Source organism: Carassius auratus, unplaced genomic scaffold (genome assembly GCF_003368295.1).
Source record: "Carassius auratus strain Wakin unplaced genomic scaffold, ASM336829v1 scaf_tig00214722, whole genome shotgun sequence".
Lineage (NCBI taxonomy): Eukaryota > Metazoa > Chordata > Actinopteri > Cypriniformes > Cyprinidae > Carassius > Carassius auratus.
In genome coordinates this window covers 92,584-119,921 of record NW_020527782.1, presented here as the reverse complement: position 1 = coordinate 119,921, position 27,338 = coordinate 92,584, and the positions used below count along the sequence as shown (strand labels likewise).

Sequence of the window (27,338 nt, the reverse complement as noted above, 5' to 3'; positions counted from 1 at the left end):
TATGAACCTACATTTTTTTTTATATCAACTTCAAATTTGGAACACAACTTATTTAGACATATGGCTTTAATTTTATAGAAATTTGGGATTAAAACATATTTTATAAAATATTTATTTTATATAAAATATAATAAAAATAAAATAAATGTATTTACAGTAAATTTAAACTTCTATAACTTTTTTATGCTTTCATTTTTTTAAATGATTTCACTTCTGCAATAATCTGCAGATTGTCTTCTTTAAAAAGAGAACAACCTTTGGTCTGTATTCAAAAGGGTTTATGAATTATAACAATTTAAGTGTGAATAGTGTACTTTCACGTGTATGTTAAAAAATGGTGGTGACAGTTAAAAGGTTAAAGTGCAACAATGTACTGGCCACTGTTACATGTCAATTGTGAAAGAAAGAAACAGAGCTTCCATTTACCTAACAATGATATCAAGAAAAATGGGAAGGGTAATAAGACAAAACCTACTGTCCAACCACTGAAAGTGAGCCTCTCGCCGGAAACTTTCCATGCACACAATGTTGTTGAAGCTGTTAAGTTTAAGACATTATAAAATGTGTTAACGCACATTATACCTCTATGCTGAAAACTGTTTAGTATTTCACATGCCAGTTTATTGAAACTAAAAAGGGACTCTTATTATGAAGTTCCGGGCTGTGGGGTTGTTGTTGAACGTGCGTTGTGACGGAGTGGAGTGAAGAGGAATAAATGGAGAACATTGATTGATTCAAAAGTGTTTTATTTCGAGTAACATTGGTAGCAGAGGATGGTTAGCAACTACAGAGTACCCCCGACCTTTGATGAAGGAAAACCCTATGAAAGTTGGAAGAATGAAGTCGCGATTTGGACTAGAGTTACAGACCTCGAAAAAAAAAAGCAGGCGCTTGCTGTGGCTTTGGCGCTTTCGGGAAGAGCGAGAGAAACGGCGATGGAAATACCGGTAGACGATCTGAATAAGGACACTGGCATGGACACTTTACTTACGAAACTCGATGACTTGTTTCTTAAAGAAGAAAAGGACCAAGTTTACGAGGCGTACTCGAGCTTTGATCGGATTGTGAGAGATAGCAGTGTTTCCATGACAGACTATATAATTGATTTTGAACAGCGATACTCACGGATGCGTAAATATAAGATGGAGCTTCCCGATGCAGTATTGGCATTCAAACTGCTGGACACTGCGTGCTTGGAAGTGAGAGATCGACAGTTAGCGCTGACAGCATGTACAGATTTGGATTTTGCGTCAATGAAGTCAGCACTGAAGAGGATTTTCGGAGGAAAGCCTGCTTCTACAGTGGGAATTAATCAGGAAACAGCATATGTAACAGAACATAGACGACAAAGGAGCAAGCCATGGTCCCAAAATGTTCAGCAAAAGACACCACTGCCTGGCACTAACCCTCTGGACAGGTATGGACGCAGATCAAAATGTGCTGTTTGTCAAAGCACATTCCACTGGGCCAAAGACTGTCCACACCGAGGTGAGCAAGTCAAACTGACTGAAGATTGTAAAGCAGATGATATAGAGGAATGCAACATTACTCTGTATACAAAAGATTCGCCCACTGAAGCAGAAATATTCATGACTGAGTGTTTTGGCTCAGCAATAATAGACACTGCATGCACACGAACTGTGTGTGGACAGGAATGGATAAATAACTACATTGCTGAACTAAGCCAAAATGAGATAAAAGACATGAGGAAGACAGAAACTCACAGTCACAGACCTTTTAAGTTTGGTGATGGAAAAGTGGTCTATTCCAACAGAAAATTGAAAATTCCTGCAAAGATTGGACAAACTAGGTGTCATATTGAAACTGAAGTTGTACCAGCGAGCATTCCATTACTCTTAAGCAAGGCATCCATGAAAAGAGCAGGGACAGTGCTAGATATGGAAAATGACAGTGCGGTAATGTTCAGTAAACCTGTAAAACTTGACTTTACAAGCTCTGGTCATTACTGTGTAAACATTATGGACAATGAAAAAAAAAACATTCAAAGTGATGACTGTGTCTTGGTTGCTGTTGAAGATGTCACTCTTGAGGAACAAAAGAATGCGGATGTACAAAGTCAGTGTGCTGAGGAAATTCTGACAATATCAGACAAAATGAGCTTAGCAGAAAAACACAAAATCCTAATGAAGCTTCACAGACAATTTGGTCATGCTTCTGCTGACAGATTGCAGAGACTTCTTACTAGCTCAGGAAATAAAGATGCAGAATGTAGTGTCATTCTGGAGAAAATTGTGAGTGAATGTGGAACGTGTCAAAGATACAGTAAGACCAAACCAAAGCCTGCTGTTGGTCTACCACTAGCTTCTCAGTACAATGAAACTGTTGCAGTAGATCTACATGAACTTGAACCAGGTGTGTGGTATCTCCACATTATTGATCAGTTCACAAGATTTAGTGCAGGCAGCATACTGACCACAAAGAAGTCATCTGAAATAGTGAAACACTTTGTCCATGTCTGGATAAGTGTCCATGGTCCACCTCAGAAACTTTTTAGTGACAATGGGGGAGAATTTAATAATGATGAGGTTAGAGACATGGCAGAAAACTTCAATATAGAAATAAAGACAACAGCAGCATACAGCCCGTGGAGCAATGGTCTTACAGAGCGACACAATCAAACACTTTCAGAGATCATAATGAAAGTGAAGTCAAGTAACGGCTGTGACTGGGACACTGCATTGGACTGGGCTCTTATGGCAAAGAATACCATGCAAAATGTTCATGGCTACAGTCCTCATCAACTGGTGTTTGGACAGAATCCCAACCTGCCCTCTGTGTTAACCGACAAGCCCCCAGCTTTAGAGGGCACAACGAAAAGTGAGTGGGTGGCAAAACACATCTCTGCTCTACATGCATCAAGAAAGGCGTTTACGGAAGCAGAATGCTCAGAAAGAATACGGAGAGCACTACGTAAACAATTGCGTCATACAGATGAAAAATATGAAATGGGTGACAAAGTGTACTACAAGAGAGTTGACTGTCAAGAGTGGAAAGGACCAGGAGTTGTCATTGGCCAGGATGGTGCAGTGGTGTTTGTTAGACATGGAGGAACCTGCATTAGAGTACATTATCTCAGACTAAAAAAAGTAAACGCAGACAGTGGAGATCAACATGTCATTAGGGATGATGCTGAAGTTAACACAAACAACATGCAAAGACAGGAGATAGCAGGAGCTGCTGTCAACAACATGGAGGGAACAGAAACTGTAACTGAAATACAGCAGAGTTCAGTGCAAACTGAGGACACAGGGGTACCCACTATGGGACAGAATGTAGCAGCACAACACACAAGTGATGATGTAGTGACACAAAGTGATACAGAGCGGAGAACTGATGTCCATTTAAAAACAGGGCAAGTTCTAAAATACAGAGACAGAGATAGTGGGGCTTTGCACACAGCAAAAGTACTAGGGCGTGCAGGCAAAGCTACTGGCAAATACAAAAACTGGTACAACCTTCTGCTCATTGAACCAACTAATGTTGCAGGCAGTAAAGATTCAGTTGACGTATCATGTCTAGACTGTCTTCAAATGGAACCCGATGTTGCTGATGTTAGTGCCACAACTGTCAGTGAGGATGTACTGATAACAAAAGATCTATCCTTCGACCTAGCCAAACAAGAAGAGATGAGGAGTTGGAGAGACAACAGTGTGTTTGAGGAAGTTCAGGATGAGGGACAAAAGTGCATCTCTACCAGATGGGTGTGCACTCTTAAGGAAACACTAACTGGACTAGTACCTAAAGCACGATTGGTGGCAAGAGGTTTTGAGGAGTTAAATGTGTTAGAGTTACAAAAAGATTCTCCCACATGTGCTTCTGAGTCTCTTCGATTGCTGGTGGCAGTTATTTGTCAAAAACAGTGGACACTTCATTCCATGGATATAAAGTCTGCATTTCTGCAGGGGATAGAACTGTCACGTGACATCTACATCAGGCCTCCCCCTGAGGCTATATGTGAGGGAACATTGTGGAAGCTAAAAAAGTGTGTATATGGTCTGGCAGATGCTTCATTGTACTGGTACAATAGAGTAAAAGACATAGTGCTGAAAGCAGGAGGAAAAATGTCCAAGGTTGATCCAGCTGTTTTTTATTGGCTAGATCAGGACTGCACTGTAACTGGGGTACTTGCCTGTCATGTGGATGACTTCATATGGGGGGGCACACAAAGTTTCTCAACAACCATAATACCACATCTAAGATCTGTTTTCCAAGTTGGTCGTGAGGAACATGATCACTTCTGTTATGTGGGAATAGACTTTGTGACTGTCGAAAGAAAAGTACAAATACACCAGGAAAACTACATTCAGCACATGAAATACATTCATATGGATCCTTCACGAGCTGTGGAACAAGACTCCCCTCTCTGTGAGGAGGAAAAGGATCAGCTCAGGTCCAAAATTGGTCAAATTCTCTGGGTGGCAAGGCAGAGCAGGCCAGATGTCATATTTGATGCTAGCAACTTGACATCAAACATAAAAAATGCAACTGTGCAGACAATCCATGAAGCAAACCGGATAGTGTGCAAAATTAAGTCCAAGAAGGTAATTCTAAATTTCCAACACTTGGGCAGAGACAGTGCTCTTAAGATGATTGTGTTCAGCGATGCTTCATTTGGAAATCTTTCAGATGGAGGCACTCAAGGAGGACACCTGATTACTTTAATGGGAGAAAATGGAAAATTCTCTCCCCTTTCTTGGCAATCAAAGAAAGTCAAAAGGATTGTGCGGAGTACACTTGCTGGTGAAACATTGGCAATGTCTGATGGAATTGACAATTCTATTTTTCTGTCCACACTGTTCTCAGAACTAACTACTGGTGATGCTGAACATGCTCTACCAATAATCTGTGTCACTGACAATCATTCACTTGTTGATGCAATTAAGTCCACAAAGCCAGTCTCTGAGAAAAGACTCCGCCTGGAGATAAGTGGTATCAAAGAACTTATCCAAACACAGAGAGTTGAGCGAATACAGTGGTGCAACACAAAAGAACAACTTGCAGACTGTCTTACCAAAAAGGGAGCATCAACTTGTCAGTTACTCAAGGCACTGAGTGAAGGACAATGGAAATTGAATTAAAACAAAGTCTTTTCTTATGTTTGACTGGAGAGTTTGTTGAAATATGTTAGGTCGTATTTTTGTTCTAGAATGTTGTTCCATATGGCCTGTTAGTATGTTAAATTGAAAGATTTTTTTTTTTTTTTTTTTTAAAGAGTGGGAGTTTGTTAAGTTTAAGACATTATAAAATGTGTTAACGCACATTATACCTCTATGCTGAAAACTGTTTAGTATTTCACATGCCAGTTTATTGAAACTAAAAAGGGACTCTTATTATGAAGTTCCGGGCTGTGGGGTTGTTGTTGAACGTGCGTTGTGACGGAGTGGAGTGAAGAGGAATAAATGGAGAACATTGATTGATTCAAAAGTGTTTTATTTCGAGTAACAGAAGCAAGGGCAAGGGTGCGGATTGCAACATCACCATCATGAACAACAACTTCCAGCAAGATTGCTCGAAGAACTACCAGAGGAAGCTGTGGAGGAACAAAAGTTGTGGTCATAATAATCCAACTGCAGTTTAGAGATCGAATAAAATGGCAAATACATGCCTGCTGTATGTTCAGTGGTGTGTCACTGGTTGCAACTACAAGGAAGAGACAATAGAACAGCAATAATTTGGGGAAAACAAACAAATAAAAAACATTTGTAATCAATAATGGAGCCCCTCAAACAAAGTAAACAATACCAGTGTCTTGTCTCTTGTCAGCCCCGATTCGTCTCTTTTTTCTTTGCTGGCTTTTTGTGAATGATCTTGATGAATTTGTGACATAAAAATACATTATTAAATATCAAGACAAATAGCGAACAATATCAAGATTGACTGCATGCAGGTAAGACCAATTTAAAATATCACCAATTGTAAATACATTTCGCCATCCAAAGGGATAAATACCAGGGGGAAAATGCATACCTTGGTGGGAACAGCTCCAGCAAAAGGGCAGACCACCATCTTCTAATACTTGGCATGTCTGACTATAGTTTGGAAAAAAAAACAAGTTTATCAAAACAAATAAATTGCAAACTTACAGAATATATTTTAATATGGTTGGTAAACCCACCTCTGAGAAGTCAAACGTTCCACCCAGAGTAATATAGAGAGCATACTGTAACATGAATGACGTATTAATTACTGCACATGTGGGCTAAATTCTTACATGACATCTGCAGAACCAAAATAACTATTACTCCTACCATTAGTGTGAAGACTCCACAGCTACAAGACAACTCTTGTCGAGGAACATCCTAGACATAGGTATAAATGTGTGTACAATACAATGTATAAATTAAGGATTTGTAACCACAAAACAATCTGAAATAATTTCTTTATTCTAAAGCCTTTATCACTAAAGACACTATACACTATATTACCTTTAATGCAAAATACAACATACCTCAAGGTCCTCCGAGAAGAACTCAGTCCATGGCCCAGGACAGAGGCTGAGAGCAATTTCTCTGTCAAAACATTTGAAAAAAAAAAAAAGTTAAGATTTTTCCTACATGCAGCTAAACAGTAAACAGGGTTTTAAAGAACTACCCCGCAAAACTAAATTTGATAGGGAGAATTTTTTTTTAAACAGAAATAGAAGTAAAGGCAGGTTTAACGGGAACTGTCCAACCTTTACTTTTTCCACGGCTTTCTTCTCATTGCAAATATGCACAACATTTTGGTAAATATAAAATTTAGTAAAATAAAGTGCATTTCGTAAATTATATAGGATGAGAACAAAGTCAATAGAAATAGGGGAAAAAAAGAACAGGACAGAAAAAAAAGAACAGAACTGAATGTAGAACCAGGCTGAACCATAGAACATAATTTTTTAGCACTCTAGGCAAAACCTGTATATGGCAATGTAAGTGCCATCACCAAAACCTGGGCTTCTCAGCGAATTGAGAAAATACAATTCACTCAATTTTGGCTTCATGATCTGAAAAATTTTACCATGTGTTAAGTTGTTAGAGAATGCATAATAACAAGGAATAACATGCAAAATATAGCTTTTTCCACTTTGTACAACAAATGGTTGGTTAAAGTAATGCAACATCTAAGCAGACTCACACACAGCATCCAGTGTCCTGGCACATAAGATGGAAAGACCACAGCATCCTTGCTGCTAATTTCAGGCTATATGTATAGTGAAAATATTTTACACAAAAATGACTTAAATGTATGCAACATATTGAAGACATTCCAGACCTGCTTAAAACTTAAATCATACATACAGGTAAGCTGTCCAGTGGATGTGCACAAATAGGAGGTAACCAGGTCACAATGACATGGCTGTTAACTGGATAGATGTCCACATTCTGGAAACAAAAAGCGAAAATGTTTGTTTTGAGTATTTTATCTAAATGCCTTTATTTCTGCTTTTTAGACTTTGAGGTTAAACCTGTGAGAGGGCAATCCGTTGCAGAACACAAAAGCAGGAATTCAGCACCTGTGAGGGGGGTGGATATCAATTCTACTTTAAATAGGACTTTCATGGTTTCAATATGGTTTATTGTTTAATATCTTTAATGCCAGCTTTTCTTACACTTCCTTCAACCTCAGAAAGTTCTGTCAGAGTTGTAAAGTCTTTCTGTTTTATTACTGTAGAGCCCACATATGCCACTTCATCATCCTTACTTACTGAAAGAGCTTGAGCCACCTGTCATGAGATTAGAAATGTTAAATTATTGAAAAGTAACACATTCCTATTGCAAATCTATCTAAATCTAAAACTGTCTAATAGACCTGGCATTGCACACAATGAATATCGCTGGATCTTTGACATACTGTATTACCTACTGTGAGTCCTTAGCCATCTTCAAGAATCGGCTTAAAACACATCTCTTCCATCTTTATGTGACCCTCTAACTCTAGCACTCACTATTCTAATTCTATTCTCAAAACTACCTTTAACTACCCTTCTAATCTTTTTGTATTCTTGGTTTTCTTTTCATTTATTATACAACTGTATGTGTGTGTGTGTGTATGTGTAAAAGATCTCTTACACTAGCTTGTTCTATTCTATCTGTTTTCTTTTTATTTATTATATTATTTAAAATCCCATGCTACATGTACTGTGTTAACCTAACTGAGACTTGTTATAGCACTTATATATCATTGCTTTTTTTTTTTTTTTTGATTGCTTCCAACGTCTTCATCTGTAAGTCGCTTTGGATAAAAGCGTCTGCTAAATGAATAAATGTAAATGTAATGTAAGTTGCTTAGGATAAGAGTGTCTGATAAACGCATAAGTGTAAGTTTAAATAAAAATGTCAAATTGAATCATAATGGAGGAGTGCAGTTAGATTACCAGTTTACGCTGTGATCGATTCAGTGGCTTGCTCCAGCAAGCTTTAGTAGGTTTAATCAGGTGTAGTCTGGTTCTTTCAGGACCCCTGTTCTCCTTATCTAAAGACACAAAGACAAATAGACATATTTCAACTTTGCATAGCCATATAAAATTAACGATTCAAAGTATACATATATTGAACTTGCCTACAACCAGACGTCCAAGCGAATCTTTTTGGAGATTCACAGTAGTTTTTGAGTGGCACTTTTGGATTTTTTTCAGCATTGATTTGTTTTTCTCCTCATTCTGAATGTGCAAAATATTTCTGACAAAAAACATGTGAGTGGTGGGAGACATCATATTCAGGAAGTAGTTATTCTTCCGCATTCCAGAAAAAAGCTGTTCTGCGGCTTGTGTGTTAACACTACCAGCCAACTCTGGAACAAGCTGGATCTTTCTGAGTGAGTCTCGCACATCCTTAGAATTAGACTCGTGGAATTTGTCATATAGGGCATAGTGATCTGAGGATCCAGTCACTGGATGGCAACTGACATCTTCATCCAACTTCTTTTCATTCAGCCAAGGTAGGCTAACAGTAAGGGTTCCACTCAGTGCAGCCCTCAGATTGTCTTCTGTATCCTCTGCAAGCCGCCCGTCAAATGGTGCAAATGGCATTGCCTCTGGTCTCCGGACATTGGAATGGGTGGCCAGTCCTCTGGCAAAATCATAAATACAGATGTTTGGCATGTGTTTCCAAGAGAACAACATGTCAGAAAAGTCTCTAGGACTTTCAGCACGGATGAGACATTTCACACTGTAAACCACACCACAAGGGCATAAAATGACTGCCCATCCACCTGAAAAGAATAGTTTATTTAGTAAATGGAATGGAACTTAATAGCTTTCAGAATATGTGTTTTTTTAACTCTGAGCACAACAAATACCTGATGCTCCCCAAACTTTCTGAAATATTTTGTCATATGCAGTTCTGGTTTGCATCTGTCCTCTCAGTCTGGATAGAAGATCAGTCTTTGATCCTTGAGTAGCAACTCCACAGGCCTTGCAAAGTTTTCGAATGTCAGCAACCTGTTGTTGGAGCACAAATATATTTGATACTAGCATTACAATTATCATTGCCACTGTAAAACTAGTTATTTGTATATCAGTGCTAGGCATGACTTGAAGGTAACAACTAATTTAGACCTGTATGATAATGAATTTTTTTTGTTTATCTTCTTGCCATCATTTTTTAATTGCTAAATGTAAGTTGATTTGTTTAAGGTGTAAAATACCTTTAGCTTCATTAATTCATCACTTAGTCTTTCCTCGGTTATGTCCATTTCAGTGATGAGGTCTTGTGCACTTGTGCTCTGCACTTTTTGCCACTCTGTGTTTAACACAATTGGTGCCTTGCGTGTGTATCTGCCGATCCAGGGGGCCCAGTATTCAAAATTGGGTTTTATATTGTAAGGATTTCTGTCCCCAACTAAGATCATAGAGGAAACAAAGAAGCAATTCAAACTCATGAAATAGGACTTTTGCTTGGAAGGTTTTTTTAGAAAAATAGTTCATGGTCATTTGCAATAAACTCTTTACCCTATTCTAAATAATGGCAACAGATATATTTTGCCTCATTCATCCAGCTGCACACAGCGTATCTGCATGATGTGAAGAACTCAAACGTATTCATAAGAGACTAAAGTAGTTTAAATTCTTGTTCATAATATTTAATTAAAAAAGATGTAGTAATAAACTTACTTTTCAACAAGCCAGCTGCAATCCTCTCCATTGAAAGAGTCTCCCAGAAGTCCTCTGAATTCACCTCACCATTGTAGGTTTCATGTGGTTCACTTATGTCACTGACTGGATAAAGAAAATAAATTACATTTTATACAATTTAGCTTTAAACTAGAAAATGAAATAAATAAATAAACGTGTGACTTTTTTACCTGGCATGCTGAACACTCCCTTTCTGTGTAAATCCATCACAACAACTGGAGGATGATGACCACATTTTAGACATGAAAAGTTATAATCATGGTGGGTCAGTGCCTCAAAATGTAAATATGCATGAAAAAACTCCTTTGGGTAAGGCACATGTGATGTCTTTTGCAAAATGGAACGCACTCTTCCAACTGACACATGAGCCTTAGTGGGAATAAACATAAGAACATGTATCGGTGTTAGTTCAGGATAAAGTCTTAAGACTTATGTCTTTTCCATTTAACAAATTACTAATTTAAGAAACAAAACCTGCACAGAATTCCTTATGAAAATGCACAGAAAGACGGTTAGCAGCAGTTGATCATTAAAATTGTGAAGCCCATGCATCCAGTCCTGGTATCGGTAAAACAGACCACAATTACTGCATTTCTTGCAATATGTGGATATTCCTGATGAGGTAAAAAAAAAGGACATTAATAGGACATGTAAAATGATCACATGGCAATTATAATGTACTTCATACTTAAACCTACACTGCCCCAAATACTGTAGCAAATGCAAACTAAATTTAAAAAAAAATTACTGCATAGTAACAAGAACCAAGGTCTTAATGAATATTCACATATATATGTAACAACTGAAAAAAAAACCCAACAATGCCTACCAGTCACTACACCAGTGAGCATTGCAACTTTAGCATTTCTGGTGATGAGGATAGGATCACTGAGGTGAACAGGTCCAGGGCACTGAGAGCAGAACTCCTCCTCAGGAATAAGATGTTTAGGAATATCTTCCTCCTTTACATCTTCTGTAAAAACATCTGATAGTGTCTCAGGAAGCTTTTTATTATGGTAAATATATTGTACCATCTGCTTCAGGCCTTCACCCTTTGGAGGATATTCCCACTGTTGGCCAGACATCATGACATCCTCATGTTGTGATGGTTCTCTCACTGCCTCAGCTTGTGGCAGCGTTGTGAAGAGCTGCCGCTTCATTTGAAAGAGACACCATTTTCCAATACTCTTATGCAGGCATGATTTTCTACCTTTGAGACAAGGACAATGCCAAGTGTTTGTCTTGGAATTGTAATTAACCAAGACTCTGGCCAATCTACTGTAATGTGAAACCTTTGGCTCATATACAGATATGTAATACTTGTAGTCAGGGCCTCCAATAGTAACAAGGCTAGCAAATGTGGCACCTTTACTTTTAGCCTGATCTTGCTGTTTAAGGCATTGGTTTTTCCTTGTGTCACCAAACCATTTTTGCTCAACCATCTCAGTTAACACATCTTCTGATAAATCTTCATTAGGCGCAATGGCACTGGAGTAGTCTACTGACCTTAGATGAACACACGGTGTTACCAAAAGGTCACTCCTTTGTGCCATTTCAGCACATGTGTTGCAGACATCCATTTCACACATAACCTTCTGTGATGAGCCCCAAATTTTTTTTGCCACATGAATGGGGATACAGGGCCCACGAAACGTTTTAGCCACTACATATATCCCATTCTTTTTATCAACACACTGTGCTGGTAGATGACAAGTTGAAGTTATGGGATTTATGGCTTCATGTTTACGCTCAATGTGTTTTTTTAAATTTTTTGAATTCAGACTTACACCACAGTGAGGGCAACTCACAGTGATTTTCTTTCTCTTAATCACTAGTGGAGCCGCTGATTCTACTGGACGAGCGACTGGTTGCTGTGAAGACGTTTCTTGTGCTGGACGAGCGACTGGTTGCTGTGAAGACGTTTCTTGTGCTGGACGAGCGACTGGTTGCTGTGAAGACGTTTCTTGTGCTGGACGAGCGACTGGTTGCTGTGAAGACGTTTCTTGTGCTGGACGAGCGACTGGTTGCTGTGAAGACGTTTCTTGTGCTGGACGAGCGACTGGTTGCTGTGAAGACGTTTCTTGTGCTGGACGAGCGACTGGTTGCTGTGAAGACGTTTCTTGTGCTGGACGAGCGACTGGTTGCTGTGAAGACGTTTCTTGTGCTGGACGAGCGACTGGTTGCTGTGAAGACGTTTCTTGTGCTGGACGAGCGACTGGTTGTAGAGCAGCAGTAAAAGCTGATATGGGGTGTTTTTTGCAAAGATGCTCTTTTAAGGCACCTTTATTTATGTAGGTCTGTGGACACTGACAGCAGTGAAAATGTTTGGCCTTTTGACCACAGCCAAGGCCACAGCTGTATATAACATAATCTAAAATGGAGGTTAAAAAAATAATTGTTAATACACGTTTTAAACCTTTTACACGTTTAGATACATCTTTTATAGACATTTTTGTAGCGGTGCTTACACACTTACCTCCATGTTCAACAGATCTCAGTTTATGTCCAGCTATATGGGTCATTATTTGATGATACTGGCATGGCTTGTATGTGTCAGATGAGCAGAAAGGGCATGTGAATAAATTAGCATCTTCATGGCAGCGCTGTGGTTGAGGATCTTTACCTCTCCGCTGAACTGTTATGTGCTGAAATAGCACAAAGATAAAATATCCACACATTTCTATTTAAGACACATTTTTCCACAACATTTTACTAAAACAATTATCATTCTAAACTGACAAGGTAACTACCTGGTTAAACTCGATTAACAATTGTAATTTACTTAATTATCTAATTGAATTGACTAAAAATGTGTGACAGGAAAGTTAAGCAAGCTATCATTATCTACACTGGAGAGGTAAACCAAGGTTTCACGGCTAAAGCAACACAGATAGGCCTATATCAGTGAGAATAGAACATGCAGGCTAATAACGCATGATCCTAGATTGTGACTAAAAGTAAATTGTTTGGAGCTTTTAATAACTTAGTGGGGGAACAAGCTAGAAAAGTAACACAAATTAATCAAAAACAAATTGGCAACAATACACTTACATTCATATTTAGGCGATCTCTCAGTAGCAGACGGCGCTTGTGCTTAATTTCCGCATCACTTTCTATAACGTTACTTGGGTTGATGGGAAAATGCATTTGGGAATCGCCCACTCAGTTTGAGCAAATCAGAGAAAGAGATGGGAAAACACCTATTTCAGTTTGAAGACGCCCAAAAATTGGGAAAAGCCTCTTTTTGTTCCGCAGAGACCTCCTTCTCGTCACAGTCACACACACACACACAAGAACGAGCGCGGTACACGCCTAACAGTACGAAAACTCCCGCTTAATACAAAGAGTGACGATGGCGGAGAGAGCAAAACATTCCAAAGTGTGGTTATACTTCACTAGAGTTAATGCTAACAACCCTCGTTGTCATAAGTGCAAAACAATATTTGCATGTAAGGGCGGAAACACAAGCAATCTGTCAAAGCATCTTTCAAAAGTGCATTATTTGTATCGACTGCCTAGCTAGCTCATCTCTGGTTGTTGCCCCATCTACGTCAGGTATGTATGCTAAAATCATGTTGAATCCTGTTCTTCACGTCATTTAAAATAAATGTAAAATCTCAGTGGTTTGCTAACCTTACGTAGAAATTCTGTTGATTTCTTTTGGGGAAAATGAGAATGAAATCAACATATCTTCTACTTGATTTTAAAATTCCAAATAGGGAAAAATGCACTTAACTTAAATGCACAGCACCTCAAGTTAGTTTACAAAATGGCCAATTGCCACATTTTGCAACCTTTTCATTATTTATTTTTATATATATATATATATATATATAATAAAAATATTATTATTATTATTTATTTTTTTAAGCTGCAACAAATATGAACCAACTCCTAACACCTCTGGTCCAAGACAAGCCCATTATTAATTTTACATAAAACAAATAAAGAAATGTTAATTCTGTTCTCAACTTGTTCTTAAAAAAACACACACACAACACAAAGTACCGATAAGATTACCGTTAAAGTACCGGACCGTTAAGCAGTATCGGTAAGAGTAGTAATACCGTTAAAACCTTAACGATACCCATCCCTAGTGTATTGTAAAGGTTTTTTTTTTTTTTTTTTTATCTTCACCACTTTGGCCTAAATGTCTGCCATATATATTTGTTGCATTGTAAGGCTTTGTTTTTAAAATAGGGACATTAGTTTAGCTGTAATGCTCAGTCACTTGAAAAAAAAAAGTAAAACCAACGTGAAAAAGAATCGTGATAAAATCATGAATCTATACTTTTATCGAGGAAAAAAAAAGTGATATTATATTTTTGCCCTATCGCCCACCCCTAATCATCATATGCACACACATAGCCAGCAATTGGACAGAAGCCTAATATAGTACAACTGTTTTGGTCCTGGGAGAAAAATAATTTTTTTTCCCATATTAACGGACACATTGCTTTGTTTTTTGTTGTTATTTACGTTAGTTACATATATCTTAAGGTATGTTTATACGTCACTTTTTTTCTATTGAAATCAAAAAACTTTGTTTCAGTTATTGATGTTCATTTACAAGATAATGGCAAGCATTTGAAAACTGGTTTCTCAATTTATGAGTAAATTAAAGCCTGTTGATAAACATAACTTGTTGATAATTTGACTTTTTGTTCTACAGCATAAACCGCGCACACTCACATCCCAAACTTTACGATCAAGTTATTTTTTTTAAAACGTATCAACATGACCACTTTATTTTTTTTATATATATATATATATATATATATATATATATATATATATATATATATATATATATATATATATATATATATATATATATATAAAATGTGGGTACATGTAAAAAAAAAAACGTCAAGGTTCTCAAGTCATGTTTACCACAGGCTTATTTTTCTCTTATTGAAAAGCTCATAAGAAAATCTCGAGGGAACAAGGGGATGGCTTTTTGACACCATACTTGCAACCCTCTGTTCTGCATATTCAAAGAATCCAGGAATCACAAAAATACAAGCATATCTAATTTAACTTAATTGTCATTGGAGTTTAATGCTGTCTCTGTTTAATAATCTCCTCCTGGCTTGATGATTGATGGAGAAAAAATTTAATGGGCACTGTTGCACTTTATATTGCATTATTTTAGGTTATTTATAAATGCATATTAAATTAAATTAAAAAGTCTTTTAAATATTTTTCATTTCCAGCATGTAGAAAGTGATGAGCCTGAAGTTGATAAACTGAGAAAGCATGCTTCTGCATTTGTACTGACTTCAAGAGTGAAACACTGCCTTTCCCAGGTAGGACACTGGAGTGAATTGTGAAATTACAGAAATAAACATGAGTTCTTACATTTTTTTTCTCAGCGAGCTGTCAGTGACATCATTTCCGGGGTGCAGCAGTATCAAGCCTCACTGTTGGACTGCCTTCGGAGCCAAATTACAGATGTTATTCACAGACAATCAGGAGTCACTGATCAATTGATGAGTGAAGTTCTGGACATTTTTAATAATTTTGAAGACCCTTTGAAACAGTTTCCACCACATATATGCAAGATTCAAATATAAAAAAGCAGTTCAAGGTAGTTGAAGCCGAAGAAATTGAAATTTCCCAGACTGCATCCTTTAGGAGAAGAGGAGCCTCACAAGCTCTAACAATAAGAAAAATATGCTTTTACTATATTCCTTTGGTGCGAAGTTTGGAACAACTACTTTCACATCCAATGATTGTAGCAATGTTTGACAATGGACCAAACCAAATGGATTTGGATGGATTTGTCAATGACATTATTGATGGGGATATTTTGAAGTCCCATCCACTGTTCTCTGTGAGACCCAATGCTCTGCAGCTTATCCTGTATACTGATGAGATAGAACTGTGCAATCCTCTGGGGTCGTATGCCTCAAAAAACAAACTGTTAATGGTGTACTACACTTTGGGCAATATAAATCCTAAACACAGGTCTAAGTTAGCTGCCATCCGTCTACTTGCCATTGCAAAATCAAGTGATATCTCTCAGTGTGGTGTAGATGTGATTTTGCAGAGAATACAAGAGGATTTGAATTTGTTGTATAATGGAGTGAACATCAAAACTGCCCACGGGGAGCGAACACTGTATGGTGCAGTAGTTTCTTTCTATGGCGATACCCTAGCTCAGCATGAGCTAACGGGCTTTAAAGAGGGAGTTGGATTTGCATTCCGAAAATGCCGACACTGTGAGTGTAGTTTTGAGGATATGCAAGTTCACTTTGATGCAGAAAACTTTGTCAAAAGGTCTTTAGATAGACATGTCAGACAGTGTAATGAAATTGAGAGGGCAGCCACAGACTTTCTGAGAAGCAGTTTGAAAACCACTTATGGAATTAATAGGAAAAGCAAACTAATTGATTTCCCAGCCTTTGATCTCATCAGGCAAACACCTCAGGATATTATGCATGTGATATTAGAAGGTGTGGCACCACTGGAAGTTAAAACTGTACTTAAACATCTTGTGCTATCAGGGCAGCTGGAACTGGACACATTTAACAGTGCTATTCTAGGATACCCATACTCCACTGATGTCCGAGATAAACCTTGCCCTATTACTGTCACAACATTATCATCGAATGAAAACAGACTAAAGCAATCAGCTGGGCAAATGCTTGTCTTATTGAAGATTCTGCCATTCGTGTTGGACAGCTGTGAAAGAAACGAGTACTTTCAAGTGATTATTGAGTTAATAGAGATTGTTCAGATCTTATTTGCACCAGTTATTGCGTTGACCACTGCAGAAAAGCTTAAGTTGCTTATTAAGCAACATTTGAGCAATGTTAAACGGTTATTTCCTGAGAACAATATAACACCAAAGCAACATTATTTGATACATATTCCTGAACAGATTAAAGATTTAGGTCCAATGGTCAGACACATGTGTATGCGATTTGAATCAAAACACTGTTTTTTCAAACAGTGGTCTTCCAAGTTAAATTTTAAGAATGTTTGCAAGTCCTTGGTTAAACACAATCAGATGTTTGAGAGTTGTCAAAATGTCAGTCGTGAGAATCACCCAATTTTTTCAAAAGACATTCTATTGGGTCCTGTATCTGAAGTGGAAAATATGAAGTATGTGCAGGATAAAATGAGAGCTTTTTTGGGTGTAGAAAACGTGCATCATGTGGTGTCTGCAAAATGGCTTGAGCTAAGTGGCAACCGGTATGTGCACCAGAAATCAGTGATTGTAATCAATGTTAATGAAGGCGTTCCTGTATTTGGGCTCATAAAGGACATGTACATTGTAAATTATTCCTTGTATTGCTTTGAATGTCAAGTTTATAATACAGTGGGTTTCAGTCGTGAGTTTGCTTCTTACGAAATTGAGGTCCCAAACCTTGCTCAAGCCACTGAGATAGTGGATTCAGATAAAATTGTAGATTATACATCATATTACGCACTCAGTTTTAAGAACCGTACTTACATTCCTCTGAAGTATTATCTCGGAGATGTGTGTGAGATTTACAAGTGCACCACTAACTGCTAATTTAATGGAAAACAAATAAAAGTAAAGGGAAAGCACAGTCAGTTTCCTCTCTCCTTGGTTTCTTTTTTTTTTCTTTACCTGACTGTACTGATCTAAAAGATAAGACATTTTGCTAAAAAAAATATATGTCCAGTACCTTGTGTGTACTTGGTTATTGTTAAAGGATTAGTTCACCCTGAAAATGAGAATTTCCTAAACCTTTACTCACCCAAATGCCATCGATTGTTTCTGTCTTCAGTGGAAAATCAATTAATTTTGAGGAAAACGTTTTAGGATTATTCTCCACACAATGAACTTGAATTGCAACCAAAATTTTGAAGTTCAAATCAATGCAGAATCAATCCATCGCTCATTTTCTTAAATCTCCTGGGATTGAGGAAAGACATTTGGAGCACTTTAAAGTCCTTTGAAAACTGCATTGATGTGGACTTCAACATTTTGGTTACCATTAAAATCTATTGTGTAGAGAAAATCCTAAAACGTTTTCCTCAAACTTAATTTATTTTCCACTGAAGAAAGAAAGACATGAACATCTTGGATGTCATTGGGGTGAGTAAATTCAGGAAATTTTCATTTTGGGGTGAACTAATTTTTTAAAATGAAGTTACTGGATGCTGTTTGGTGTACAAGATGTTGTCTATAAATTGACAGTTGTCCGCACCAAATAAAATGGTATGTTTCTCTGATTTGCAACTTCTTGTTTATCATTTTGTTCAAACTAAATCTTTAATTCACTGAATTGGTTCTATTACTCTTTCTCCTCTCTCGTGTGTGTGTGTGTGTGTGTGGTGAGCGCACTGGCTTCGCATCATCTAAGTGAATGCTGCACACTGGTGGTGGTTGAGGAGCGATCCCCTGATATGATTGTAAAGCGCTTTGGGTGTACTGTAGTACATATGAAAGCGCTATATAAATTCCTCAATAAGGAATTTATCTAAAAATAAGAAACGTTGTGCTCTTAAAATAAGAAAGTATGGCTTGAAATTTCTGATTCTAGGATAGACTGTCAAAATATACCATGTACTTTAAAAAGATACTTAATTCATAAAAATAAATCCCTAGAATTGGCATTTTTTTCTAAGTAAGAAAATTGAAGTTAGATTTTCTCAAATCAAGCAAAATAATCTTTGGCTTTTAGTTCTAGGCTAGTTAATTTATCTTAGAAGAAAAAAAACAAGAATTCTAGTTTTATTTTAAGATTTTTTGACTTGGCAAGATTTCATTTTTTGCAGTGTGAAAGCGCACGACTCTCTGTAACGTATTGACTTGAGTATATATATATATATATAACGTTACACTAGGGCTGAAACAATTAGTCGACATTATCGACAACGTCAACAAGAAAAAAAAAATTGTCGGCAAATGTTTTTGAGTAATGTTAGTGGTTTGATCTCGTATCTGCCTAATGTGAAAGCCTCCAATAATGCAGTTTGACCAGTGTGGCGCTGTAGCGCAAGATTGTAATACACTTATGAAATACCTGATTCAATTCAAAAGAAGATAGCACTTCAGTTTGAGCAAACCGAGCCGATCCGAACCTTGGATGAATATGTACGCCTTCCTCTCAATAACTGCATAAACTCAACAAAAACTGACCGCGATGTAAAAGCAGCTCTTAAGAACACATTTGATTACAGCGATGTGGATGTTTGCACGAACTCTGAGGTTCTCCAGGTACTCCAGTAAAGAAAAGTCCAGTCACCTTTATTTATATAACAGTCCTTATGCAATAGATAGCTTTTCAATATTAAGCATGAAAATACAGAGTCAGTGTCGCTAGAATTATAACTTGATTTCCTGTTATAAAGCAGCTCTCCAGTGTGGATCTAGATAATGATAAATGTATTTTATAATTGGGGGAAATATTTCATTAAAGTTTTAGTTCTGCGCTAGATCAAACCAAACTGTTTTAAATATCATAACCCAATAAGGTATTTTAAGAGAGATTGTATTTATTAGTAAAATGTTTATCCAAAAATAAAACGTCCTATCACTTACCTTTACTTTTATTATACATATGGCTTACAATAAGAGATGTTAAGAAGCAGAATGATTTGTCATTCAGCTACTTCCTCCTATAGCTAATCATATGGAGAATAGGAGTTTCTCTCTTATCTCATTTTGTGTGCAAAATATATTTATTTGCATAAATTGTATACTAGTAATACATAATGACTTTCAAAAGCGGAAGTAATTACCTTTGTTTGTTAGAATATGAATATCTTAACTAATTGCAAAAGCTAAATAATCAATAAATGTCTAACCATGAAATGTGACCGAGTTTGGAGAGCCCTGGCTCAGCACAGTGAAAATATTTGAAGCTTTGTTTATGAACATGGCGGTGTGGTCATACAATGACTTTAAACCGGACACTACTCTGAGCTGTTCACATTATACAAATGCTCCAGACGTGTAATCAGCTTCACCCTTTTGGAATGGTAAACATGACCCTATTCATCACTGACACAGACAAATCACTTAATATTTTGATAATTGAATTGGCTTTTGCTGTTAAACCTTTTTTTTTTTTTACACATTGCACTGAAAAGTAACAGGCCCGGTCCATAATTTGCCTAAGGAAAGAAGGTGGAATAATATCCTGTGGACAGATAGTGGGTTTTAAGTGACCAACAATTTCATTACATGTGTCCAGGTCAATCGGCAGCCATATCACCCTGGAGCCCAAGACCGGTTGCCCACTGAAGCTAAGCAGGGCTGAGCCTGGTCAGTACCTGGATGGTAGACCTCCTGAGAAAACTAGGTTGCTGCTGGAAGAGGTGCTAGTGAGGCCAGCAGGGGATACTCACCCTGTGGTCTGTGTGGGTCCTAGCGCCCCAGTGTAGTGATGGGGACACTACACTGTCAACAAGCACCGTACTTCGGATGAGACGTTAAACCGAGGTCCTGACTCTCTGTGGTCATTAAAAAAAAAAAAAAATCCCAGGATGTCTTTCGAAAAGAGTAGAGGTGTGACCTCGGCATCCTGGCTAAATTCGCCCATTGGCCTCTGACCATCATGGCCTCCTAACAATCCCCATATCCGCTGATTGGCTTCATCACTCTCTCCTCTCCACCAGTAAGCTGGTGTGTGGTGGGCGTTCTGGTGCAATATGGCTGCCGTCGCATCATCCAGGTGGATGCTGCACACTGGTGGTGGATGAGGAGATACCCCCTGACTATGTTAAGCGCTTTGAGTGCCTAGAAAAGCGCTATATAAATGTAAGGAATTATTATTAATTATTATTAATCGACTCAAACTCAGACCAGATGGAAGAACATAATGCAACATCATGTGTATACACTGAGTTAGACAATTGAGATCTTAAAATTGTGATCTTATCAACAAATAACTTTGCAAAATTGTCACAGAGAGCAGTAGAGGGCTCTAAGATGGGATGCACAGAGGGATTTAAAACAGAGTTAATAGTAGCAAAGAGAACTTGAGGTTTATGGCAATTATTAGAAATAAGTTCAGAAAAATGTTTGCATTTTGCAGACTTTGCAGCTTTCTGAAACACCTTATAGGCATTTTTCAAGATTTCATACGAAACCTAATTATCCCATCGGAGACCTGGGTTCGAGCCCCGCTCAGAGCAAGTCGTTGCTGCTGCTGCTCTCGTTCACTTTCAGCCACGGGATCTGATTCTGGATCATAAATAAACGGCTGAATCTGACTGTTACCCATGGTTTGTTTTGGATGATGGTTTTTTTCATCAAGGTAATGTCACAGCTTTCAAACGCTCTCAACACAAAAGCCTACTGGCGCTCGTGATTCTTTAGCTCCGCCCACACGTCACGCCTCCAGTCGGTCGCGTTTTTCCGGGAAAAATCGGTACAGACTATCTTTCTCTTATGAATATAATAAAACTAAAGACTTTTTGGAGTTATGAAGGATGCAGTACTACTCTAAAGGAACTAAAGATTAACAGGATATTGAGTGAAAACGAGCATTTCACCCCCCCTTTAATGACAAGCTAACGAGTGCTAACACTTTGCGGGTTAACTGCACCCACGGATATAAAATAAAAGTGAACGATCAAAGTTAATCTGATAAGATTGATCGATAATATCAGAAATATGGTGTGAATTAAGTTTTATTTTACCACTTAAAAAAAAAAAAAAAAAAAAAATAGTAATCTAAAAGATTACAGAGAAAAAATAAAGACAGCTACACGGAGCTACGATTAGCTACAGAAGGCCAACAGGAAGTAGAGAAAACACTGTCCAACAGCAAAATGAACAACTAATAACTTGAAAAATCTTTTGTGGGGCCTGACCTATTAAATACCCTCAAGACATCTCGGTTCAATTTTTTAAAGCATTTTATACGCATTTGCATAAATTCTTCTTTCAGAATGGTCTGGAACGAAGAAATGTCTTTTCTTAAACGAAAATTTAAATAAAATGTATATTTTTATAGAAAGGCCAACCCCTCTCTTGCATATATATTATTGCTTCTGGTTTGTGCATTGTAAGTACAAATAGTAATAACAAATATAGCTGCAAGCAGCAATTTCACAGCCAAGCACTCCACCGGCAAATTGAGGAGCTACGCATGGCATGGAGCATCATACCAAATGCATTAATAAGCGATAACTGCAATTTTAGGATTATTGTAATTGATCAATCAGCATCACACACCTGTAGGTCATAGATAGATGCTTAAACAAAAAGACTGATATAGTCCTGATGAAAATCCAACGATCGAAACGTTGCCATTAAAGTATTTTTCATTGTTTTGCAAGTTGATAGTGTGCGGGATTTTCTTGTTTTTCTCAGGATTATTGTAATTGAAATGGCTAAAAAACCATAAATACAATCTCTAAAAGCATGATTACTTGGCTTATCAAGTTTGACCAACAGGTGTCGCTGTTATCAAATTTTGTGTACTCTGTGTGACTTGTCAATGACACACACAGAGTTTGGTATCAATATGCCAAAGCATTGCAGAGATACAGCCTCAAGTGTCATTTTGGCACAATGCCTCAAATTCGTGGCTGTGGTATGCGAAAAACAGTTTTGTCTATCGACACAAAATCTATAAATTTTGTCAAAACTGTCTGAAGATCATCTGACTAAACTTTGGTGAAAATCAGACCAACTGTTGATGAGGAGTTAAAAAAAAAAGTCTATTTTCCATATAAATCAAAATAGCGGACAGGAAGTTCCAGCTTACTCTGGCATATTTGGTATTCTTGTTGTCGGCATAAGCCAGGGAATATTTTGAGACCAGTTTTATTGCAATAGGATAATGCAATAAAAGGTTATTAGCATTTTTATAAGTGTAAAAATTATTAGTTAATGATTGGTTTATTACTCTTGACCAATAGGTGGCGCTGTTACAAAACTGATGTGGCATGGTCTGTGTGAGGTGACAATGACAGATACAAAGTTTGGTGCAAATATGTCAAAGCTTTGCTGAGAAAGAGCCTCAAATGCATTTTGGTATCCTTCCAGCAAATTCGATGATGCGCTAAATGAGAACCGTGCCGTGTATCGACAAAAAATCCATAACTTTTTGCTAGTGGGGTCTGAAGATGATCCATGTCAAATTTGGTGAAAATCTGACTAACGGTCTAGGAGGAGTTTGAAAAAGTAAGTTTTCAACAAATCAAAATGGCGGACAGGAAGTATGGCCAATTTTGGCATAATTGGTATTGATGTTCTCTGTATGGCCCAAAGAATATAGGCAGACCATTTTGATTTCAATGGTCTAATTTATTCAAAGGTTTCAACTTTTTGAGTACCTTCAGGGCATAGAGCCGAAGATTTTTGTAATTATTTTCGTAATGAAACGATAATGCGTTCAAAGAATACAGCATTTTAAAACATAATTCAAAATTGCCGACACAGGAAAATTGGATATCATTCGACTCGACATGACTCTTTTAATCTAAAGAGACCAGATGTGTGATTTATGGCCAAACCATTCAAAAATATGCATTTTTCATATCTCCTGACCACTAAGTCGCGCTCCGTCAAAACATTGCAGGTAGTCTCAGGTCATGGTTATTAGGACACACACCAAGTTTTGTCTCAATACGCCAAACCGTTGCCGAGATATAGACTCACGTGCATTTTTGCGTGCTTTTCGTCAAATGTGTTCACGTGTCATTCGAGAACGGTTGGACGAATCAACTTGAATTCCACAAATTTTTGCTAGCATTGTCTGAAAATGATCTGAGCCAATTTATGTGAAATTCGGACAAACCGTCTAGGACAAGGGTGCCCAACACGGACTGCTCTCCAGTCGATCGCGCGAGAGTAAATTCTACTCTGGTTTACCCTTTTTCTGTCTTCACCGCTCCAGCGTCTCAGACATCAAAAATATAAAATGTTAACCTTTATAGACATAGTATTTCTTGAGTAAAGAAAAGGCTGTACTTATATAAAAAAAAAAAAAACAGTTCTTTATTTAATCTTACATGATCACTGATTACGTTCAGCTGGCCGGAGGAGTAGGGGCGGAGCTACGAGGAGCTTTGAGCTGTGAGGTTAAGTCAAGATTTAACACAAGCTGTTTTAAGCTTTGCTTTTCATTGGTTGTTAAATATTTGTAAAATTCACTGACATACATAAAGTTTGACCATTTATGAAAAAAATAACAGCGAAGAAATTATGGGCTGAATTCGATATTGCATACTAACTTACTCATACTATTTCAAATACATATATATCAGAAATAGCAAGAGTAGTGTATTAGCACGCTAATCTGAATTCAGCCAGGATTTTATCTAGGCATGTTACATTATAAATAGGGACTCGCTTGCATTCCGGCTTGTTGGCTCACTGAAAAGAGCCAGCTCTTTTGGGTCTCAAGGAGTTTTCACTGCATTCTCCAAGTTAGCGGTGTTTATTCGTTGCTTGAGAGATGCCACAACAATGTTCTTCAATTCTGTCACTTTCTGTGATTCTACACAAAATATCTGAAGTACTGTAGAAATTTTTTGCTTGCATACATCTTCACATATGCCGTGGAAAATCACAGAAAGTGACCGAATTAGGTTTTATTGTGGACTTTTTATTTTATTTTTTTATGGCAAGCAAAAATATAGCGAAATTCGAATATCATTTTTATTTATCGAATAATTTGAGCAGAATGAATGTTTGAATGTTGGACTATCCATGCACTACGTTAATTTAAATTACTTATTTTTAATGTATAGAATCAACATTCAAAACAATAATATAATAGAACCCATATTAAAGAAAAAAATAATAAATATTCAGAAAAATAAATAAATGAAAGGATTAAACTGGTCCCTCTTTTTATCTCTTCTTTATTGTCATGTTATAACCAGCACTCTAGCATTATAACTTTCATGAACACACACTATTATTTTAAATAAAATTATTAAAAATTTCATTATTACATAATTATTAAATTTCTATAGGCTATAAATTTTTTTAAAGTAGAGTCGGGTGTTTAGATATGTGAGCTCCCGACGTTCACCTCGCGCCACTACTCACTGTTACTATGGAGACGTTGAGAGAGCTGCGAGTCGCGACGTCAGCAAAATAAAACACAACTATGGCAGAAGCCAAAAAAAAGAAAACATATCATTTTCATTCTGACTGGGAAGAGAATTACTTTTTTGTTTATTCAAATTTGAAGTCCATCTGTCTTATTTGCAATTCAAGCGTGGCCTTACCGAAGAAGGGCAATTTGGAGCGGCATTTCAAGACCGTGCACAAAAGCTATGACGCAGATTTTCCGGCTAAATCAGCTCTACGCACCCGAAAAGTCCGGGAATTGAAGGGGCAGTTAACAGCACAGCAGTCCATTTTTACCAGGCCAAACACCAAGGGTAAGGCTGCAACTATAGCCTCTTATCGTGTCAGTCATGTTCTTGCAAAACACAAGAAGTCTTTCAAGGACGGCGAAGTTGTGAAAGAAGCATTTGTCGAGGCTTCAGACGCACTTTTTGGTGACTATAAGAATAAAAGTGACATCATAGGTGCCATTAAGGACGTGCAATTATCCCGTGGCACTGTTACACGGCGATGTGAGGGAATGGCAGAGGATGTCGAGGAGCAATTAAGGAAGGATGTTGAACAGTGCAAATGTTTTTCTCTCCAATTCGACGAGTCAACTAATGTTGTTGATGTGGCACAACTATGTGTTTTCATTAGAATGGTTTTTGGAGACATGGGTGCAAAAGAAGAGCTGCTCACCATTTTACCATTGAAAGGACACACGAGGCGAAGATATTTTCCAAGCTTTCATGGAATTTGTCAACAAGACCCAGTTGCCCCTCTTCAAACTCATCTCTATCTCAACGGACCGTTCGCGCCAGGAGTCTAGAGAGAAGGTTATTCCGTGCTCATTTGGAGGATACCGGTGCAGAGCACACAGACCTGTTGCTGCACACAGATGTTAGATGGCTGAGTAGACGTACATTTTTTCTCAGAGCTGTTGCCAGAAATCAAAGATTTTCTGAAGCTATCGAAACATGCAGAATATGCCCAGCTAGAGGACTACCAGTGGCTATTGGATTTAGCGTTCCTGACAGATCTCACTGACCTGCTGAATGATTTTAATTTAGAGCTGCAGGGTAAAGACAAACATGTAATCAACATGATCAGTGCAGTAAACACATTTAAAAGCAAGCTACAACTGCTTTCAAATAGGCTGCAACGTTATGACCTACGGAACTTTCCTCACATGCAGGCAGAACTTCAGCGTCAGGGCAAAGACTTTGTGCAGCTTGAAAGTACACGTTTTGAAGAGCAAGTTCAGAGCATCTTGTTAGAATTTGAGAGGCGCTTTACAGATTTTGGATCCATTGAGCCTGTTGCCAGCTATCTGTGTTTTCCATTTGGTCCAAGTATTGATGTGGATTGTATTGCCTCCAAAATTGTATCACTGTTTCACTTAGATAACACTGCTGTTGAGAATGAGATTCTCACACTGCAAAATGACATTGAGATCAAATCCAGGGCAACATCTGACATGAATGGAGAGTTCTGGAACTTACTGACTGAACAAAAGTATCACAACCTCAGAAAATGTGCTTTCAACTTGACAGCACTTTTCGGGTCAACCTACTTGTGTGAGTGTGCTTTCTCTCACATGAAAATCATCAAGTCAAAGTACAGATCTACAATGACTGATGACCACCTTCTGGCCTGCTTAAGGCTTGCAACCAGCTCTTACTGCCCTGACTACGAGAAACTAGCTGCCTCCTCCCAGTGCCAGAGGTCCCTCTAAGGTAGAGAAATAACTTTATTATATGTTTTTGTTTTTATGCATGTCTGAACGTTTCTGGTTATCGTTGCCTGCCCGTGTCTCTGACCATTGCTATCTCTAACTTTCTCTGTCTGCAGACTACCAATTTACCCTAGCCTGTTTCTGGATTCTGATTGTTCTGCTGCCTGCTTACTGACCCAAGCCTGGTTCTCGACTCGCCTCTGTTTGATCCCTGAAACTGTCTATCTATGCAGATATTTACCTTTGCCTAGAGTTTCTGTTTAATACATTGTTGCAAATGGATCTGTCTCTGCCTTCTGATTCACAACAGATTTATTATATATGGATTAGAGATACTTTTCTGTTTGTTTTGAGTATATTAAAATCTGCAGATGCACTGTGAGTAGCGACTGGCTTTCTGTTTGGAGTGGTAGATCTCGGCACACTGATAAATCTAAAAGTAGATCTTTGTTCAAAAAAGGTTGGGCTCC

The 27,338-nt window shown here is 37.8% G+C and overlaps 2 protein-coding genes across 2 annotated transcripts; one reads left to right on the top strand and one right to left on the bottom strand.

Moving 5' to 3' along the window:
* Window positions 1-5,337: 5,337 nt before the first annotated feature.
* Window positions 5,338-13,424, bottom strand: LOC113092875 (uncharacterized). Its single transcript, XM_026258646.1, has 20 exons — window positions 13,184-13,424; window positions 12,609-12,777; window positions 10,962-12,503; window positions 10,607-10,746; window positions 10,303-10,501; window positions 10,112-10,216; window positions 9,646-9,839; window positions 9,298-9,439; window positions 8,560-9,210; window positions 8,375-8,472; window positions 7,610-7,723; window positions 7,466-7,513; window positions 7,299-7,382; window positions 7,135-7,200; window positions 6,470-6,530; window positions 6,270-6,320; window positions 6,137-6,181; window positions 5,989-6,050; window positions 5,764-5,828; window positions 5,338-5,661 (listed from the first exon to the last, which is right to left on the bottom strand). Exons 1-15 carry the CDS (start codon window positions 13,277-13,279, stop codon window positions 6,492-6,494), a joined length of 3,687 nt encoding a protein of 1,228 aa, XP_026114431.1. The 5' UTR covers window positions 13,280-13,424; the 3' UTR covers window positions 5,338-5,661; window positions 5,764-5,828; window positions 5,989-6,050; window positions 6,137-6,181; window positions 6,270-6,320; window positions 6,470-6,491.
* A 1,679-nt stretch (window positions 13,425-15,103) lies between these two features.
* LOC113092884 (uncharacterized) lies at window positions 15,104-18,404 on the top strand. Its single transcript, XM_026258656.1, has 2 exons — window positions 15,104-15,441; window positions 15,508-18,404. Exon 2 carries the CDS (start codon window positions 15,690-15,692, stop codon window positions 17,655-17,657), a length of 1,968 nt encoding a protein of 655 aa, XP_026114441.1. The 5' UTR covers window positions 15,104-15,441; window positions 15,508-15,689; the 3' UTR covers window positions 17,658-18,404.
* Window positions 18,405-27,338: the final 8,934 nt, after the last annotated feature.